This window comes from Colias eurytheme, chromosome 17 (genome assembly GCF_061535395.1).
Source record: "Colias eurytheme isolate Ceu_HAF_F1 chromosome 17, ilColEury1 Martin Lab GWU primary, whole genome shotgun sequence".
In the NCBI taxonomy this organism is placed as follows: Eukaryota; Metazoa; Arthropoda; class Insecta; order Lepidoptera; family Pieridae; genus Colias; species Colias eurytheme.
In genome coordinates this window covers 7,643,612-7,665,310 of record NC_142996.1, presented here as the reverse complement: position 1 = coordinate 7,665,310, position 21,699 = coordinate 7,643,612, and the positions used below count along the sequence as shown (strand labels likewise).

The 21,699-nt window shown below is 34.3% G+C and overlaps 4 protein-coding genes across 7 annotated transcripts in view; 1 reads left to right on the top strand and 3 right to left on the bottom strand.

Annotated features, from left to right (window-relative positions):
• The first annotated feature begins 311 nt into the window (after positions 1-311).
• Positions 312-2,412, top strand: LOC149901329 (glutathione S-transferase C-terminal domain-containing protein homolog). Its single transcript, XM_090111554.1, has one exon. The coding sequence runs from the start codon at positions 542-544 to the stop codon at positions 2,342-2,344; it is 1,803 nt and encodes a 600-aa protein (XP_089967680.1). The 5' UTR covers positions 312-541; the 3' UTR covers positions 2,345-2,412.
• Positions 2,360-8,491, bottom strand: AGBE (1,4-alpha-glucan-branching enzyme). Its single transcript, XM_090111552.1, has 14 exons — positions 8,300-8,491; positions 7,421-7,590; positions 6,955-7,172; positions 6,627-6,771; positions 6,382-6,472; positions 5,791-6,000; positions 5,592-5,663; positions 5,336-5,507; positions 4,879-5,088; positions 4,448-4,619; positions 4,177-4,361; positions 3,839-3,976; positions 3,299-3,412; positions 2,360-2,837 (listed from the first exon to the last, which is right to left on the bottom strand). Exons 1-14 carry the CDS (start codon positions 8,410-8,412, stop codon positions 2,790-2,792), a joined length of 2,058 nt encoding a protein of 685 aa, XP_089967678.1. The 5' UTR covers positions 8,413-8,491; the 3' UTR covers positions 2,360-2,789.
• A 649-nt stretch (positions 8,492-9,140) lies between these two features.
• Positions 9,141-9,799, bottom strand: mRpL41 (mitochondrial ribosomal protein L41). The gene has a single exon (XM_090111775.1). It carries the CDS (start codon positions 9,694-9,696, stop codon positions 9,208-9,210), a length of 489 nt encoding a protein of 162 aa, XP_089967901.1. The 5' UTR covers positions 9,697-9,799; the 3' UTR covers positions 9,141-9,207.
• A 2,928-nt stretch (positions 9,800-12,727) lies between these two features.
• Positions 12,728-21,699, bottom strand: part of LOC149901326 (NAD kinase-like) — a 33,273-nt gene continuing 24,301 nt past the window's right edge. For all 4 annotated transcript variants that reach the window (XM_090111507.1, XM_090111509.1, XM_090111506.1 and 1 more), the window contains 8 exons: positions 21,583-21,666; positions 20,813-20,942; positions 18,248-18,442; positions 17,817-17,919; positions 16,821-17,018; positions 15,369-15,526; positions 14,719-14,801; positions 12,728-14,024 (listed from right to left, as the gene is read on the bottom strand). In XM_090111507.1, coding sequence (XP_089967633.1) covers positions 13,817-14,024; positions 14,719-14,801; positions 15,369-15,526; positions 16,821-17,018; positions 17,817-17,919; positions 18,248-18,442; positions 20,813-20,942; positions 21,583-21,666 — 1,159 coding nt within the window. In that variant the 3' untranslated portion in view covers positions 12,728-13,816. The remainder of the gene's footprint in view (positions 14,025-14,718; positions 14,802-15,368; positions 15,527-16,820; positions 17,019-17,816; positions 17,920-18,247; positions 18,443-20,812; positions 20,943-21,582; positions 21,667-21,699) is intronic.

Here is a 21,699-nt window from a genome sequence, read left to right as displayed (position 1 = left end):
CTACATAAGAACCATCCTGGTACTTCAAGGAATATAATAAAAAAAGAATTATCGAAATCGGTCCACCCGTTCTCGAGTTATGCGCTTACCAACACATTTTGCGATTCATTTTTATATTATAGATATAATATAATTAATTTAAAAATCCGAGTATAGTTCTCTATTTCATGTAAGATTTCATGTCATGGAGGCGTAGAGGGAGAATGTACTTCTCACTCTACGCATGGAGGATATTAGATATGTCACAGCTGACAGCACGCTGACAGCTCAAAGTCACAAGTCACAACTCACATTCACATTTCTGATTTCACAAGTCACAAGTCAAAACCACAGGTCAAAACTGTGGTCAAAACTCACATGTGTATTATTGAGCGCGTGTTTTAATTTTTTACTTATTTACCTTTTATAATTTGAAAATAATAAAAAAATACATTTTAAAGGTAAAATACATCATCATAAATAAACAATAAAGGACTTCTACGCCTACGGAGTACTTAACAATCATTATATATTTGTTTGTACACAATTATTATAGTCCAAGATGGTAAATATTTTATATTTAGAGGCCAATAGTAGTTTAGATGAATATAATACATCTTCATCACTTAAAGTGTCCATAGAATCTCTTATTACTTATTGTGTGTACAAATACTGTTCTCCCAAAGACATCGATATTAACTTTGTGCACAATAATAGAAGTAACAGTGTAAATACTTTCGATTTAAGAATTGTAGAGGGTGTTGTTGTTAACCAGCAAGATATCCCTTGGCAAGTAGCATCTTGTGTGTTCCCTGTAGTGCTATATGAGGACACGATTATAACAGGCCTGTGTGCAGTTGCGAGACATGTTTCTAAATATAGAGTCTTACCAGAGTCTACATTTGAACATCATGAAGGTTTACTAGGCTTTCGTAAAAGCTGTCTACAAGCTCCTAACGAAGTATCCATATGGACAAAGTTTTGTGAGGTTGATATTATAAAAACAGTTTTAAGTTTATTTGAAGTGACTAACTTAAATGAATTACCAGTTAATTTGGTCAAATTTGAGAATCATTTACACAAACCAGTAAGAGTACATAATATTTATAAAGTTGCAAGAAAATTAAAGAAAGATAATGAAATAAAGAATCAGAATGATGACAATGATAAAAACAATGATACAGGACAACTTGAGAAACAAAGAGCACCGAAACCAAGAAAGTGGAAATCAAATAAAAAGAAAAATGTTGAGTTAGATTGTGCTGCTAAATTAGAAAAATTGGATATAAGTCATCAATTTGCTGAAGGTCCTTTTTTAAGTCTTGCTGACATACTTTTGTTACCATCATACACTATTCTCATGAAATTATTAGGTAAAGCTATTTTTATGGAGTACCTAACACTAACATATAAATGGTATAACAATTTAGTTGATATCCCTGAAATGAAAGAAATTATGGGAGTTTTAGAGCCTTTGCATATTGAAACTTTACCTTTTGAAGAATTAACTTTACCTGAAACTGAAGATGTAAGTCTTTATCAAAAAGATCCTAAGAGACATAATCCTAGAAAGAGGCTCTTCACAAAACCTGAAGATATTGAAAGGGCTTTAAGTTCTGTTACAGAAGACTTAGAACTAACAGTTCAGGCTAATAATGTGGATGATGGCGTTGATTGGGACACAATTCCTAGTGGTGCAAATCCCTCAGCGGGACATTTACCTGTTGAAAGAGTGAATAGGAAGTCACAGCAATTAGAAAACTTAACATTGGCAGTTACTGCTATGGCAAAAGAGGGAGATTTGATTGTAGATTTCTGTAGTGGCAGTGGACATTTAGGAATTCTAATAGCTCACCTCTTACCAAAATGTACAGTAATTTTACTAGAAAATAAGGAAAAATCTTTATTAAGAGCTAGAAACAGGGCCCATGAGATGGGCTTAACAAATGTATACTTCTTTCAATGTAATTTAGATTTTTACATAGGGAAATTTGATATTGGTGTTGCCCTTCATGCTTGTGGGATAGCCAGCGATTTGGTGTTGGACAAATGTTTGCAGGCCAATGCTAAATTTGTTTTGTGTCCTTGTTGCTATGGCTCCCTCCATGCTACAGACAGATTAACCTATCCAAGAAGTAGTAAATTCAAGAGTGTGTCAATTGACCAATATTTATGTATTGGTCATACAGCTGATCAAACTCACAAAGAGCATCCTTTGAGTGTGAGGGGTGCAAGGTGTATGGCTATCATAGATTCTGACAGAGGTAAACTCGCTGAAGAACACGGTTATAAAGTTACTTTATCCAGGCTAAAACCATTGTCATGCACCCCTAAAAACAACTTATTGATTGGGGTTCCAAACTGAAGTAAAATACAGATGTTATATAAAATGCTTTATTTATAAAATAAAATATTTTTGTACTAATCAACAAAGTCTTTTATTTCGAAAATTATAAAGCTATTATAATTTCCTACATGCATTTAATTTATTTTAGTTATATTATAAAAAATATTTTTTTTTATCAATCTTTTAACAAACAGAACAACTTGCTTATACAAAAATATTTATAGCAACCAATACAAGCACTAATAAATAACTAGTAATGAATATAATATATTAAACAATACAATGGCAGTTTAAAACAATATTATAGTTATACAATACAAAAAATGGCAAGATTATAATATACAAGTGCAATTGCATTGTAATTCTTGGTTTTCATCATATTAAAAGATATTGTGATAAAAAATGTATGAATAGGTATAAAGATCTTTCAGCAACTTGAAAAATTGGATCTTCTTTAAACCTTTTAATCACATTTAGCATACACAATGGCAGTGCGGCATGGAATATAAACCTGAAATAAAAAAAAAAATTATTTTTTTTTCATTTGGAATAAAAAAAAACACACATGAGTACATTACATAATATTTAGGATTTTCTATTCTATAATATTTAGCTATTCATGATTGATGATTATATTAATAATTGTGTGTGTGTTCAAATAAAATTTTTATGTCTAAGTAGGTACATTATAATAAGATAGGTACTGCAGGTAAGGGGAAGCTTCAATCTAGACTTGTCTCGACTAGATGGAATTTAATTCGTAGCAGTTAAATCAGCTACGAAGACATAGATTTTTTTTTGTTTTTTGAACACAGTGTTCAAGTGATTAGTGAACTTAAGTAATTATTAAAGTAAATTACATACGAACAGTTGGTTAAATCAGCCGTTTCATAAAAAGTCTAGGTTCTTTTGTAAACCGATACAAACACTAAAATTAAAGGATAGAATATAATGGTAACTCTCAAACCTCACCTGCACAGAATCATTTCTATTTCCCCAAGGAATATTCATTGTGAAATGGAACTCTCCATCAGGCTCAACCCGACCAAAACCACCATACTTTTTACTGTCCGAGCATAATACCGCCTGAAAACAGAAATAATAAGTGTTTAATTTACCTATTAATATACTTAGTATGTATTTTATTATGAATATATTTATAAATACAGTGCATTATCTAACCACATGCACTTGTACATTAACCTCACATCTATACTAATATTATAAAACTGAAGAGTTCATCTCGGGAACTACTGGTCCGATTTAAAAAAATATTTCAGTGTTAGATAGCCCATTTATCGAGGAAGGCGAAAGGCCTAGCGGGTAACACCGCGAGGCACAGCTATTAACGAATAAAGTAAAATTGTGGATTCAGTTTTAATATTAGGAATAAAATTATATAATAAAGGAAGGCAGACTGGAGAGATTTCTGTTGCAGTAATTAAGTAAATTAGCAAATTTCAAATTTCTTAAGTACCCGGTATTTTTTTAATTCGAAATTATCTGTAATACCTGGTATTTTCCAGGAAGATTTACACCGACTCTGTAATCCGTGAAACTCTGATACGGGTGGAAGTTAAACACGAACAATAAACCCGCACGTTCGAACGCTATCACCTTGTCCCCTTCATGTTTGCACGATACGTATCCCTGAAATTAAATACAAATGTAATTACAATATTTGAGCCTTAACGAAATGATTCATTTCTAGAACTGGTGGAAACTTTTCTACTTCCAGATTTACATTTAAATATGTACGAAATTACAAGTTTTTATTATATTATTCTGGTGATAAGTCCCTTGAACTTTGGTAAAATCAGAGAAGGGTGGGAAAATAAAACTTTGCTCACTGGATCAGATCGCAGCCAGCCGTACTTTTCTTCCAACGCGTGCATGTCCACATCGAACTGGTTCAGGAACTTGTATTTGAGCAGATCATCGTCCACGAGATTCCACTGGCGACGCGCGTAGTGATATGATGAGTTGTTACCAGCCCGGGGGAAATCTAACCACTCGGGATGACCGAATTCGTTACCTGTTTAATTTTTTCCAAGTATATATATAACAATGAAGAAGTAACGTGAAGTGAACCAATTGAAGTCAGTTTAAAATATATCTCACCAATAAAATTCAGATAAGCTTCACCACCGAGTGCATGTGTGATGAGTCTTATCATACAATGTAGGGCCAAGCCGCGCTCCACCACTGGGTTGGGCTCGCTCATTGTGCTCATGTGCGTATACATTTCTTTGTCCATTAGCCAGAACGCGATTGTTTTATCACCCACTAAGGCCTGAAACATTTTAATTCGAATTTAATTAAATAGAGCGACATGAATCGCGTTAATGAAAGTTAGTTTGAATGAAACCTATTATAATGAATACTAATCTAGAACAGTTCTTTTTAATATTGGCATGATAATAAACCAACTAATGCATACTCTACCCGGCTACTTGAAGAAAAAATAATATAAAAGTAGCAACATGGCTACGTTGGCTAAGATAAAGATCGATTTTATGTAGCTAGAATGATTAACTATCATATCATAGTACCTGATCGTGACTCTCGGCATACGCGACGGTGCCTTCCTGCCAGCGTCTGTTGGTCAGAGTGTGGACAATATGGCCCATCTTCCAGTCCTCATCTTTCTCTTCCTTGAGCAACTTGATCCACATGTCCGGGATGGCCATGCCCAGCCTATAGTCGAAACCAGTGCCTCCTTCCTTGACTGGACGGCCGGTTGCTGGCATGCCTGATACATCCTGTTGAATGAGGTTATAAATTTACAAAAAAAAGGACTTATTGATTGCATACTAAAATGACCTTTTTGATTAGGTGATGATATTGGTCAAAATGGAATAGTCAAAATATACTAAAAAATATGCACATGTTTGAAAATAAGTTTCTACAGAGAAGTGATGGCATGAAATTCTGTAGTTTCTCTTTCAAATAGTATCAATTATTATAGAAGTTTAAAAGAAAACTGTCCTAATAAATTTTGATAATTACCTCAGCGATTGTAATGGCTCTATTATCCGCGTTGTGTACTATTTCGTTAGCTAACATAAGATAGACGAGAGCCTCTGTGTCAACGTTAAGACCGTAGTACTCGTCGTAATGACCGGAGAAGCCTTCACCGATACCACGACTATGGTATAACATTGAGGTCACTCCATCGAATCTACAAACATGTAATATCAATGAATTATGGAGTTTCTTATGTTGATAATAATGTATTCATCGTGTGAAAAAACCTATACTTTACCTGAAGCCATCGAACTGATACTCTTGTTGATACCATCGCAGATTGGAAAGTAAAAATCGCAGCACCTCAACTCTGCAAAAAAAAATAATGGAAGCTGAAGCCTATAGCTAATAAAATAATTTTATTATTACTTTTTTCATAGTAATTTTTATTATAATGTGAACTCATATATTAATATGATTATATTGTAATCACTTACTCTGAATAATTGAACAATCGACTGTCCCAGAGTGAGTGTGTTCCTCTTGGCCCGTCATGGAAGAAGCATGATGTGGTCCCATCAAACTCATTGAGTCCATCGAGCGTGTTCTTGGAGGCGTGCGAGTGAACAATATCTAATAAAACATATATACCCATCTCGTGTGCCTTATCTATCAGCTCCTTCAGCTCACATGGGGTTCCGTACCGACTGCAAAAAAACATCAAATCAATTATTATACAATGGTGTCTTACAGTTCCACTTATTTGAAAAATTAAGTGTTTAAGATATAAAACTTATCATGTTAAATCTCATGAGTGGTGTCTGATATTTCCTTTTTGGTTTCAGGAGGATTTCAATCTGCACAAAGTAATCATTCTTTTCTGCAGACTACTCAAAATTTTTAATTCAAGATTTTGTTGGTTTTACTTGGAAAATCCAACTTAAAAAGTGTTTGTTACTATGCGAAAAGTGGAAGTGTTTTATTCTGAATTAATCAGTGTGTATTTAATTATTCAGCAAACTCTAGAACAGGATCTTCTTAAATCTAATTAAGCATAACCATATAAGGTAAAAGTAGTTGAATATTACCTGCTAGCAGCAAAAAAACTTGTTATTTGATATCCAAATGACGCATAGTAAGCATGTTCCATAATAGCCATCAATTGGATTGCATTGTATCCTGAAAGTATTATAAAATCAACCTTAATATTTAATAGTTTTTTGTCTATCACAAATAAATACAAGTCAATCAAACCTGAACAGTAGGTAGTTACAATCCTCAAAAGACTATTAACAGCTTATAATTTCACTATATTCAAGAATACTATATTTACCTAATTTTTTTATTCTTGGTAGAACATTGTCTTTGAACTCGGTATATGTTCCAACTCGTCCCTCTGTAGTGGCAATACCCACATGGCATTCATAGATACGCAGGGATTTCGGCCTGTCCACTTTTGGGTTTTTGAATTTGTAAGGCTGAAAATATTACATAATTTACAATAATAAAGAAAGTAACTATAATATATAATAAAGATTCGTTTAGACATTTATATTTTTTTCAACTATTGGTCTTGCAAAAATTAGTTATTTAAGTATTATAGTACGGATTGTTGATTTAAATAAGAATAACATAAAAGAGAAAAATATTAAATTACTTACATTACTTGGTTTATAAATGAACTGCTGATATGTAAAACCTTCATGGGGTTTCACATAGCTAGCCCAGGGAGATACTCTGTACAAATGGTCATTGACAATGATCTGCACTCTACTTTGGTGTATAAGAGGGCAAGAACCGTCACTATTGGGTGGAATATAGAGCTCCCACTTTCCAAACTCAAGTTTTTTGAAAGGATGACTCTTCGGATTCCAGCCATCTAAAAATAATTTATAATATTATGTATATGACATATAAATTAAAGATAAGAAATACTACCGAGTTTTATTTATTTAAATATCTTTGAAAATACATATTATATTATTTAATGCCCATAATGATATTACTCAGTAAATACAAAGCTATTTAATGTAATGAGAATATTTAAAACCAGTCGAGTAGTTTATGAGTTTAATCGTAACAAAAAAAATAAAGAATTTAATTTTTATATTATTTGTTGAGTCATACTGAAGTCTCCCTGAAGATGTATGGAATGTGCACCAGGAGCCCATTCACGCCAGGTTACAGATCCATCGGCACCAAACTGAGGTCCATAAAACTTATATGCCGTTGTGAAACCTTCAATTCCTCCCTCCCAAGACTCCATCTTCTCCCAAATATCTCTGAAGCAGGCATATCTGAAATAATTTACTAAATATTTTATTTTTACGTAAGTACAAGTAGGTAGTTATATTCATATATTTGAAAGAATCCCACATGTTATGAATGTGGATAGTAACTAAGTATATTAAGTGTTGAGTAGTGCAACAAAAGCTCGGTCAGCGAATTGCATATGTGTGTCCCTACATTAAGTATTAACGTATACCTATAATTACTATATTAACAGTAGGTTAATATAATGAAAAATAAGCTTTCAGAAGTTTTATGAATTGCCTACAATCCGTAATAACTGTAACATCAACAAAATTCCTTTGACCTTCAATTTGACATTGAAAATGTCATTCAATGATTCAAGCGTAAATAAATTGCTTAAAGCTTATTAAAGCGCATGTCTGTACCTTCCTGAATAAATCTTGACCCATGAATTATGTTGCATAAAATTTGAAATATCTTAGATACTGAGTAAGACATTAATAGGCACTTAAATTTTATTTTTATTATATAAAACAACACTTTAAATTAATTAATTTTACAGAAACAGATTTTCTCAGTAAAATTAATTTGTTTTAATTGGCCTTAGAAACTTCAAGCGCTACAGCGCTGTCAAAACGTCGTAAAAACAAAACATAACCTGCAAAACTTCGTATTTCGTTATTTGAGCCGTATTTACTCGCATATTTTGTAGATTATTTCTCTAATTCAGTAAGTAAAAATTTGGAGACTTACCTGCGGCGTATTTCTTTTTCATAAGGCCTTAAATAACCGTCGCGTTCAAATAATTTGTCGATGTCGGGCACCGAAACGTCCATCGGGTCCATTGCTGAATAATTACCTCCCATTGCAGATAACTATAGTTGTATAGATTGAGTATTTTCTAACGAGTCTATGCGCACGCGCCACACTACCGCGGGAAGCGATAAATATCTTTTAAATGAGAATTGCTCAGATGAAATGAAGAGTAAATAATATAAACTGATAAATTATTACTGAAGGTGAAAGATCAAACAGGCTTATCCTGACATACCTTAATGTTCAATATATAAAGGTCAATATTACTTGATAAAGTTTAAAATTTTTAACATATCTACCTCATTTTATTTAACATTTACTTTCTGAACTTTTATAGCAAAATAATTTGATAGGAAAATACCTATTATATAGATATAAATGAAAAAAAAGTAAAAATTTTAGAAACCTATTCATCTTTAATTTTTGTATGGTTTTACATATTATTTCTTTCTTTTTTTTCTAGCACTTAATATTGCCATTTCTACATAGACCTATGTTTTTCTTAAACTTCTGATTCAAATTGTTCCACTATAAATTCTCTTCTCTATTAATAATTAGTTTAAAGTTTGATGATACTAAGTTATTGAACAAATCAGAAGAGAACATTAATTAATTTCTGTCTCGGGTATTTTCACACAAAAAATATCTGCACACAATATACCAAATTTGAGTTCTGAATTTACTCTGTAGCAACAAATATAAAATTATATCAAACAAATTATCTTTGTTAAATGCAATTTTTATTCATGATTATTTTAGGGTAGAAATAAATCAACAATTACCAAAACACATTAACTTTATTATACTAGTATAAATTAAAACTACTTCTTTACAAAATAAACTGGCTAAAAGATATCAGAACCTGTTCTCTTTGCTTGGGCTACGGCTTCTTCAGGTGTTAATTTCTCCTCAGCAGATGGTTCAAGAGGCAGGCCATTTTCATCCAACTTGCCTTCTTTATAGTCTATCACTATCTTCTTGCTATAAATGGCATCAAAGAGCTGTTGTGATGTAAACTCGCTTTGTATTACGTCCTCTGTCTTGTACGATACATAGGGCTTCAAAGTACAGTCTTTTAGGTCAGGGACAATCAATTCTGGTATCATTTCTGGTACGCTCACAAATTTTCCATTTAATTCGTAGCCAGTGTCGCGTACACCGCGCTTATCGATTGGAAGCTGTCGGTTAGGACCCATTTGTTGCATTTTATGTATCTTCGAACCTCTTTTGTTTGGTATTACAAATTTTCTGAAATTTCTTTTACCTTCTCTCGGTGCTGTGAGGGATATGCCCCTTTTTGATATGAAATTAATCAGTGGAATAATTTTAGACATTTTTTTTCGATAGTTCTCTACTTTACCAAATGTTAATCGTCGTTCTTATTTATATTTTCATCACCGAATTAAAAAATAAAAACCTTTCCAATTTTAGGTTATGTTTGAGTCTTGAGATAGGGATGGCGATCTGAGATCGATTAATCGAAGAATCGATTTTTCGAGCAGAAAATATCGATTTTTTAAATCGATATGAAGTACTGTGTCGATTCACTGAATCGATATATCACCATTGAAAATCGACATTCGATTTTTTCTTGCATTTAGGGCCGATTTTTCAATGCTTGGATAAAACTTATCCGTCCAATAAAGTATTACACGATAATAATAAAATGTCACGTAAACTGTCAAATACGGGCAATTAGAATACGTTTTTAAAATGGTAGTTTTATACATTATTCGACGAATAAGTTTTAACCAAGGATTGAAAAATCAGCCCTTAGTTGAATGTGCCTGAATTATAAGAGTACTGCCGGTTAAAGAGTTACCTAACTACTCATAAACTCGCGAGATGGCTGTATGTTTAGTATCCTTTACTCGCCTCTCTTTAATAAAAAAAGTTACGTTAGTAGTCTTTGACTTTATGTATCTATAATCTGTGACGATTGATATTGCAATTTGCATTATTCATTTGTTGTTGTCGTTTATTGAATACTGTTATTAGCATAATATAAGTATTTTCATGATTGATAATTGATTTTCATCAGATTTTCATGTAGTGTTTGTTGCGAAATAATAACTAATTGAGAGTAGGTAAGGTAAGTCAATAAGTAAAGCGCTTCTTATTTTTCACTTTGACGCTATTATTTTCAGTTAGTTCTGTTATTGTTTGATATCCTTATACAGTAATAAAAATAATTGTTATTTTTGAATTCCCTGATTTTATTGATAAGATTTCGTTAATTGCAATATTAATCTTGTTTTTAGTAAAATTGATACAAATTTACATTGTAAATGCAAACTTGAAAAAAAGATCGATTTTTTAAGAATCGATTTTGTAGGCCTCGATTTTTTCGTGAATCGATTCATTAGACTACGATTCGAATCGATTTAAAAATCGATCTTTTTCGTAAAGAATCGCCATCCCTATCTTGAGATATTATGGTGTCAATTGTCAAATTTAACAGCTGTCAAATTGACGTCTACAGATAGTTATAAAATCTGCATAAATCGGTATTCAATCGATATTTGAAGCTGCTGCATATATTTTGAAGAATGAAGTTTAAGAGAATGCCGTTTTTGCATCTCATAGAATAATAATTGTAATGGTCAAAGTTTGGAATTTTTGAAAATAGACTATTTTTTTTATAAACACTAGAAAATAACTCTAGAGCTTAGTGAAATGAGGAGGGGATTATTACGCATGGTTACAGTCTCGCCCGTCATACAATTATTATTACTCGAAAACTTCATTTTTGACTTCTTTATAGGTTCGGGCCAGAACTTACGTCTGAGTTTCAACGACCAGCGTTTCAATTTAAGTCTTTAACTTCCAATATACTTAGAGCTAGCGCGCACGAGCAACTTTGGGCGTGTCCACATGTACATGGCACGGCGCCGTCAACGCGCAACGATGCGATGTCGCGGCGCGGTGCGTTGCCGCGTCGTAGAAATTAACGTTGCCGTATCGTAAAAATTCACATCACTATGCCGCAACGTTACAGGGCACGGCAGCCTTGGCAGAGAAGTGGCAGTCTGTAGCACAGTGTGATCAGATTTAACAAAATTCTGCGATTTTAGCAGAATATGACCCCCGCAGAAATTGTGCTAGTTGCTTGGTTAATCTGCTAAAATATGTTAAACATTTAAAAAAATCCTGAATTTCTGCTCTGCTGAAGGGTGGCCAAGGCAAACACACCAACAAAAACGTTACATAAAATGGAAATGATAGATTTTTCTATGTTTCTAGCACAACTATTTCAATGAAACCTAGTTAACTTACAATAAATGTTGAATTATGTTAAGATTATTAAGATTCTGCTAAAAATTGTCAACTTTATCTATTGTGCGGCGTATTATGCTAAGCCCAAAATCAGGGTTCATATTCTGCTAAAATCGCAGAATTCTGGTAATTCTGATCACACTGTGCTACAGACTGCCACTTCTCTGCCAAGGCTGCCGTGCCCTGTAACGTTGCGGTATAGTGACGTGAATTTTTACGATACGGCAACGTTAATTTCTACGACGCGGCAACACACTGCGCCGCGACATCGCATCGTTGCGCGTTGACGGCGCCGTGCCGTGTACATGTGGACACGCCCTTTGTCTAAGGAACTATTTTGTCTCTCCCACCTTTGGGCTAGTATGAAAGTGCGCGCACGTAGCGACGCAACTCCCCATACAAATTGATGGAAGAGACAAAATAGTTGCGGAGACTAAGTTGCTCGTGCGCGCTAGCTCTGACGAATATGTAAAGTTTATGACTTTTTTAATTGACGAGTTCAATTTGGGGAGGGGGGGTCATATGCCTTGAAACCCCCTAAGAAAAACAGCAGTTCTCATGGGATTTCCGGAATAAAACCTATTGTCTGTAATCTGTATGTCCTTTCTCAGGTCTTACACTATTTTTTAACAATTAACCAAATGTCATCCCAATCGATTCAGTGGCAGTGGTTTAGGCGGGAAGAAGATCTCTTCTGTATATCTATACAGACCGGTTACTTTTCATTTGTAATATTAGTAAGGATTTGAATGAAATTGGGGAGACTGATAATTAAGGAATTGAAATAAAATCACAGTGTATAAACAAATTTGTATAATCCAAAAACAAATTTATTTTTCTTCAAGTAATGATTGAATACGAAAAAGTTATCTGATATCTACCACAAACGAGAATCATTTAATAGAAATGCAGAAGTTTCTGTAGAATAAAATATTTGAACTAATATTTAAACTAATATTTTATAGGGAACATAGTCTTTGTAAGATTATTTGACCAATAGAATTAGTCGCGGGTATTTACTACGCACTAGCCAAGCTTACGCGCAGCCAGCAATGAAAAATAAACGGAAACCTTTAAAATAAATATCACCAATTTTATTACAAGTCTGTGGTAGACAAGATAACAATTATTTTGTACAATTTCCATGAAAACATCATTATTTAAATAAATAATATACTCTATTAATGTATCCTCCATACTAATATTTATTTATTCCGTCCCATTTGTGCTACACACAGTGATATCTCAACATTTGTCCTTGGCACATAGTTTTACATACATAGAATATCAAAGCACCACTACCACCAAGTGTCATGTTACATTATAGCCATTTAAACTTGAGCCTATACATATATGTATAATGTATTTATCAGTTATACGAAGCGGCAAAACAAAATCGTATCCACGTAAATCTTTCCATTTTTAATTATTATAAACAAATTTATTTTTCAAAGGATAAAAACGAAAAATATAACTTCTCTTAGACATAATTGTACGTGATCATTAAGATACAATAAGATTGTATTAAGTATTATGAGTTGTTAATGTTTGTAGTCATAGAAAAGCATTTTTCATTTAAGTAAATACAAGTTCCAATCAATATAATAATGCCTAGGGGAATGTCATGTAATATAAAGTTGAACACAAGATGTTGTATTCATTATATTTTATCCATCACAATGATACTATTGCACAATAGCGCTTAGAACACTAACACGGAATTCATTATTTTAATAATTAAAATCCGATAAAAGTCAAGTAAGATCATGTAAAATTTAACGTACATTCTACAATATAATAAAGATAAAAAGTCATTTAATTTCTTCAGCAACCTTACGAACGATTTATTTAAAACCGGTTATCGAAAAATCGATGAAAAATATCGATAAAAGCTAAAAAAACAGTTGACAGTCTTCACATTGAATTTCATAGCGTGTAAACCTGCAACTCCACAAATATACCACAATTTGAACGAACACTATAATTTTAAGTAAAATTTGATTAAAATATTATTCGTCAAATCAATCACAACAATTAATAATAAGTGCATCCGTTATCTTAAAACTACATTTAAATTTAAAATCACACGTTCTTTATTAAACGAAAGCGCGCGAAAACAAAACCATAGACTATCACAAGTTCGATAGAGCGTCAAACATAAAGGCGCGTTCACACTGGTCACGTGTCGGCGGGCCGCTCGTCGTGGTTGTCGATCTCGTCGAGCGTGTCGCTGGAGGACTGCGTGACGTCACTGAGCTCGTCCATTTGTTTCTGCTTCTTGCGCACGTTCCAGTGCAGGCACTCGGCGAGCGAGTCGAACCAGTCCGAGATCTGGTCGAGCGCGCATATCGACGGCACCGGGTACACTGACGTGGTCACGTATAGACTGTGAAATGGAACGTTAGTTTTTTATAATGCTTTTTTTTCATTGAGATATACAAATGGAGACGACACCGCCTACATCACTTATGTTCAGCTTAACATAAGCCGTATGGCTTAACTGCACGCTCATTTTTTATTTGTTTTAAAGTGAAACGCATCAAATATGCCGTCGTGTGTGTTACGATATTGCACAAATAATACAAATAATAAGTGACTAACATAACTTTTCATCGATAAGTACCTTACTAGATAATAATTTTTAAAACTTAGTTAGAGCAAAAAAATGGCGCACAGATTTTGTTCGTGGTGTCTCCTCCATACGTAGTAATATTATCTCAATGTTTTTTTTTAATATTAATTATTTTTGAAGTGAAATTTCTTTAGGCGCTTTAAGAGTAAAATTACACGGTCGCGTCTTGGCAATACCGTCACGTCATGGAGTAAGGCGACGATTTTGGTACCTTTGAATCTTCCCAAAGAAGTTTCACTTCTGAAACGTGTGCTCGGTCTTTTTGTTCATAGATAGGTAAACATTTGGCCGCTGTTTCACCTGATCGTAAGTGACAACGCGTCCTAAGTTGCAGAATGTTTACCTAGAAAGTACCTTTTATGTTTTTGAAACAAAGACTAACTTGGATAAAGACTAACTTGGCTTTACATTTTTAAAATTAATCAATAAAAATAAATTATTGTATTACCTATCACCATGTTGGAGCGCTTGTCTATTCCTACCATCGAAGGACACCCACATTGCATTCCGAGCATCAGGACACAGCGAAATCTAGAAATAACCATATTTTTAAATACATATATGAAAAACAATCATATCTCACAAATATAAATAAAATCGGCCAATTGTGAAAATTTAGAGCACAAATCTTTTGATAGCGTTCGCTAAGAAGTATTATTTGAACCGCTTCAAGGGACATCGGACTTTTAAATCCATACTAATATTATAAATGCGAAAGTAATTCTGTCTGTCTGCCTGTTACTCAATCACGCCTAAACTACTGAACCAATTTGCATGAAATTTGGTATCGAGAAATTTTGATACCCGAGAAAGGACATAGGCTACTTTTTATCCCGGGAAAATGACGCAATCCCGGAAATCCCACGGGATCGGGATCTATGCGGGTTTTTCTTTGACTGCGCGGGCGAAGCCGCGGGCGGAAACCTAGTTTTAAATAAATACTTATATAGATAATTAACACCCAGACACAGAGCAAACATCTATATCACACAAATATTTGCCCCGGGTGGGAATCAAACCCACGACCTCTGGCTTGGAAGGCAGGGCCACTACCAACCAAGCCAACCGGTCAGTCATCATCAGAAATAACACACGCACCTTGAGCTCAACGCCCGCGGGCACCACGATCGGCCGGAAGGAGAGCGAGTGCGGGCAGATGGGCGTCACCATGATGGCGGGCACGGACGGGTGGATCATGCTCGCGCCCGCCGCCACCGCGTACGCGGTACTGCCAGTTGGCGTTGATACTATGAGACCTGGAGAATTATCACTACATAGTATAAAACAAAGTCGCTTTCTCTGTCCCTATGTCCATGTGTATGCTTAAATCTTTAAAACTACGCAACGGATTTTGATGCAGTTTTTTTTAATAGATAGAGTGATTCAAGAGGAAGGTTTTAGTATACAATTTATTAGGTTTTAGACAAAGCGGGCGAAGACGCGGGCGGTAAGCTTGTTTAGAATAGAATAGTATTCATCTACCAATTATTTATAATAGAATAGTACTTAGTATCTTCTAGTATAAATTTATAAAGAATAGAAAAAATTCGATCACGAGGCGGGACTCGAACCCGCATCCTTTCGCGCCATTCCGGGGCGGATGCCTGACCAATTCAGCAACTCGTGACCCGCCAGAGCAATCGAATTTATTCTATTCTTTCAGTTTTATGTGTCTAAGGGACACACCGTGTGTAGGACAGGGACTAGGGACACACCAAGTATCTTCTAGTGTTTGATTTTACGCGAGTATTATACATTTATAAATTAAAGACTTTTTAACGGATTTCAAACACGATTTATTCATTATTTATTTTCCCGACGTTTCGAACATTTTACAGTGAGCAACGTCTCCCCGTGACCACGCTCGCTGTAAAGTGTTCGAAACGTCGGGAAAATAATATAATGAATAAATCGCGTTTAAAATCCGTTAAGTCATTAATTTCTAAATAGAATAGTATTCATTTATTCGTGGTAAACAAGAAATACATACAAACTGTTATTTAACAGTTATTGATGTGCTTAAAATATTATAAATACGAATGTTTGTATATTTGTTACTCCTTCACGCAGAAACTGCTGACCCGATTTTTATAAAATTTGGCACACATATATAGGTTAACTTGGATTAACATATAATATCATAGTTTTTAATAACGTATGTGTTACAATTTTTTTTTATCAGAATCGTGAAAACTGTTATCAGTTACAACTTTATATTATACTAGAAAATAAAAGCGTTTTTACTATCACTAAAGCGATATTTGCAATTGCATTACGAAAAAAAAACCATAACAAAGTATCGTTTGAATTAACTCTCTTAACTGACCCATCATCTTTCTACCAAGTTTTTTTTAACTTTATATAGCTATCAATTTAAATGTAAGATCTAAACAACGACAAAAATGCTCACAGTCTCCTTGCACGAAGGTAATATGTTTCCCGTCCAAGAACTATGTTCGACAAGTATGGAGAAGGCTCATTTTTTTTTTAAATTCACCCTTAACCTCTTGCCGGCTGTTTAAAAACTGTCAAATAACAAAAAAAACTCACCGTCCCCCTGCACAGACGTAATATGTTTCCCGTCCAAGAACAGATCAATGTTCGACAAGTACGGAGAGGGTCCTCTGTCAACCACCACTTCGTTTAGCACCAGGATAGTTGTGGGTTTCTTCTTGTTCTTGTTGTCTTCCGTGCTCTTCCTTAGCACCACGCACTGGAGACGCGACCGGAGCGTTAGGGCTGCGTGACCTGGAAAAATTATGATGTTATATTGTCTATATTATATGGTTATTTTGAATCATTTTAGCGTTAATAGAAGAGGTGAACATGGTCTATAACGATTACTATTTTTGACGTGATAACGTCTTATAATTCGATAGAGCCGGCTGCACGCACGAAAATGCATGACTCATGCGGCGTTACCTCGCTCTGAGGCGTTCCATGTAAGACTTGAAGTGCAAGCGAGAGCGCGGAACGAGCGACAAAGAAGCACAATCGGACGTTGTCACGTTCAACTATCGTCAGTAAACCGACTTTACAGACAACAAATTTTTTATTTATTTACTAATGTTATTTGGATGCTTTTAGGTGTCTATAATATGTAGGAATTTTATAAATTAAATGTGCTAACTGTTATGATATTAAAATTTAAATAGGATAGGAAAAAAAAGCAAGATTGGCTAAAAATTGTTTTCCTTCTTTAAAAGCATTAAAAACATAATATTAGATGTTTGAATACTGCAAGCAAGATTTAATCATCATCATCATCATAATCATTTATTCACCATAAATACAAAATTAAATACATAGAAATAATTATCTTAATTAATTAAACATAAAAATACAAGGATATTATAATAGGACCTGATGATTAAAAAGATAATATGACCTGCAGACCTACACTAAGACAGCTTGTATCGTAGGCCTGCAACCCTTCCTGATTACACAATAAGGTAAGTGGTACTCATTATATTTCAGGTATTAAAAATTATCTGATATTATCAATCAAAATTATTTATACATAAAGATAAATTCATAAAAACATACCTTCTAGCACATTCATTACTTGCTCCTGGAAATTGTTGAATTCGAATGGGGTGAGAAACCCTAAAGAACCCAAGTGGAATGCCATAACAGGAGGGACTGATTGCTGAAAACAAATAGAATATATTTTTTTACTAAATTCCAAAGCAGAACAAAAAAATTGCATATCGAAATGGATAAATAGTACAAAAATTACCTGTATAGTGTATATGCATTTATTATTGAATATACATATTATGCTTATGAATTACGTAAAATTGTCGTTTTATTTTAACTTTCATTTTATTATTAATCACCTTAAAAATATTTATGAAATTAATATCTTAATGAGATAGCACTTTTCTACCAATATCACGATTTGCCTAAAATTATAACTTTGTGACGCGCCAAAATTAAAAAAAAATTTTTTTTTTTCATTTTTTCGCAAAACCTACCTGGAACAGCGAGCTAGCGTGCAGCAGAGTGCCATCGCCGCCCAGGCATATGATGAAGTCGATCTTATCCGTCAGGTCGTCCGTGCCCGCGCGGAAGGTCATAAGCCGCTCTTTGACCGCATTGAAGTTCCCGTACTCGGAGAGTATGCGGTCCTCCAGGACGGACGCCTCTACGAACACTACCATGCTTTTGTCCTGGAATTTGGTATAAGTAATAAAAGGTAAACTACTAATCTAGGAACTTCTATATATTGTACATATTTGGAAACTTAAAAAGACGAATGGCTTCCAACGTACTCTACGTTGGGTAAGTAGTTACTAAATCATTGAATCAGTTAATTAACTTTACAATAGAAGAACTATTTTCCGGTTTGATATTTTGGTTATTATATATTTTGAATGCCATATTCAAAATATATATATTTTTTAATGTATATTTTCCGGGTGTTCAAATGCGGCCGCTAACTTATTTCCCATAAAATTTTAAATTTGTATGTATAATTTATATACATATTTATAATAACAAAGCACTTAAAATTCGTAAACAAACTATGTATTACGATAAAGTTTTCCGTTCTCTACCAAAAACGACCAGGATATAAATTAAAAAAAAAACATATTTTATACTTTATTGCTTGTTTTTGATATGATTCCGCATATAAAACCACTCACAGAGCACGTGTATACTGTAATAGTACCAATTAACCCGGTCTTATGGAAAACCGGTGGCATTGTTTACAAAATATAAGTATAGATATTATTTGGCGGGAATCAACATATCGGAATGTCGAACTAGCTGTTTATAATTTTAAGGAAAATGATGTTTATGTTTATTCTAGATGGTACAGACACATAGTAGATACTTATCTTATATATAAAATTCTCGTGTCACAATGTTAGTCTGCATACTCCTCCGAAACGGGTGGACCGATTCTCATGAAATTTTCTGTGCATATCGGGTAAGTCTGAGAATCGGTCAACATCTATTTTTCATATGTACCACGGGCGAAGCCGGGGCGGACTGCTAGTTTTTTTATATATGTACCTACCTTATGTTATCTTCCATCGCATTTACGTGAATTTAAAAGAGAGATAAAAATAAATTGTTATGTTAAAATTTTTGTTTGCTTGTAGATATGCTAGGTTACTTTCCCAAATAATTTTGTTAAATTATGATAAAATTCAGATGTTTGGACTCAGCATGATAAAAATTAATAGGTAAAAATATTAGGTAGTAGGTTCCTACCTATTTAATTAAGTATGCTGGGTGTGTATTAAATTATGTATATCAAGGTCAAGCAAAATAGGATCGTCTACAGATGCTTCAAAACAAAATATACAAAAACAGAGCCGATGACGAAATATGATTAAATTAAATATCGATTAATTTTACATCTAATTTAAATATTTAAATTTAAGTGTGCGTCCACACTGAATGCGCGGTGGCGGCGGCCTAGGCGGGCGCGACGAGCGGGCGCTCGCGGTGGCCACACCGACGCGCGAGCTCAAGTAGCGGTTCGACGTTTTTCGGGTGTTGCAAACCTTGGACGATTTGCTATTTTTACTGGACAGTCCGATTTTGAGATGAGATCATTATAGAAGTTGTACACGAAATAAATAAAACAGAGGAATAACGGGTGAATATTATATGAAGAATTGAGATTATACCCTACAAAATTACTGTGGTGTATATAAGTGTTTTAGATTGAATCGCACTTATAAATAAAGAAGTTTCACTTCAACAATTAAGTATTTACCGCTATTTTACGAAAAACAATAAAGGATATAATATAAGAAGTCGAGCGACAAGACCGAACTGGGTTTGATACCCCCGCCGTCCGCGCATTGGGTCGCTTGCTGACTAGGCCCGTAGTGTGGCCAGAACGCGCGGATAGGAGAGTTTGAAAACTACGCGCGCTGGCTCGCTCATTACCGTCGCACTAGGCTTCCGCCATAGTCATTTCAATGTGGACGCAAAGGCGCGTTTCATACGTTTGATATTTCGCGCCCGCCGTCGCAACCGCGCTAGGCTCGCAGTGTGGACCTGCACTAAGGGCTTTGAATAATAATTTTCATATCCGCATCACCAATCTGCTACGGCGATCGATCCAAAAACATACATTTAGCTAACAAAAAAAATCACACGCACAAAAATGTCTATCATATTCAGTTATCCAGATAACATTCGATCTTAAAAACGGCACACACGCACACACGATTAGACGTCAAAGAGATTGAGCATGATTCAATTATATTGAGAGAAAAAGAAAGAATTAAGTACCAACATTTCGAAGAGCTACTACTTGTAATATCATTGGTTTTAGTAGTTAGGCTAGCCGCACACACAAAATAATATTGACAATAAAGTACGTATTGACAATATTATTTTGTGTGTGCGGCTAGCCTTAAGGTGTTGGTGAGCACTAAGAAACTAGAAAGGCTTGGAAGTTCACTCCTTGAAGCAGTAAGTAGTATGAAACTCCGTTAGTTTCGAATAGATGCAAAGTTACTCAGTTCAGAAATTACTGGTCCAGAGCTTTAACACTATAAAAAAAAAATACTCACATTTACAAGCCAATGTACGAGCTGTACGAACGGCGTGATGATGGTGGCGTCATGTATCTTCTTGATCACGAGCACCGTGAGCGGCGGCTTGTACCACGTGAGCCTCTGCGACGCGGGGTCCTGGATCTGCCTGTAAGTGTCCAATGGAACGCGTACATTGATGGGTTGCTATGTGTTGTTGGGATAGTGATGTAAGGATAGGGGGTAATGTATTTTGATGCGGTATTGTGAGCATTCAATGGAATTATAGTCAGGTGTGAGGTGTTGTAGTCGTTTTTACGCAGTTCGTTGTAGAATATAATTAAGAAATTTGTGGACATATTATTTTTCAAAACTAATGGACCTTTGGCTAAGGGTAATAACATTAATTAGATTTATCAGTGATAGAGTACTATTATATAATATGAACACTGTGGTAATAGACTAAGTGGTTAAAATAAATCCAGCCGTATATCGAAGACTTTTGTTGACTGGTCTCTATTTAATAATTGTTATTTTGTTGCAGACCGTACAATATGTGCTTAGTCATATTACAAATTAATAATTTTATTTGTAAATGTATTCAAGTACTTTACGTTTGAACTCTACAAAACATTGCTATTTTGATATATGACCAACTCTTTCAATTTATTTTATTTTTATTGATACGATTAAGGCCTCATCAATGAAATTTAAGATAATAATTGAACAAAATAACGAGTCGTGATTAAAGTAAAATCTTTGGAAGTAAGTATTTTGAAAGTAGTTTTTTTATGTAAATTGATACTTACATAACCATTGCAGAGTTCTTCATTATTCTGCCACATGGTCCAAATTGCTGTATCGGGGACGGCGCATTCAGGGACCTCGTCCGCCTGTAACAAACAAAATAACGAACATTAACATAA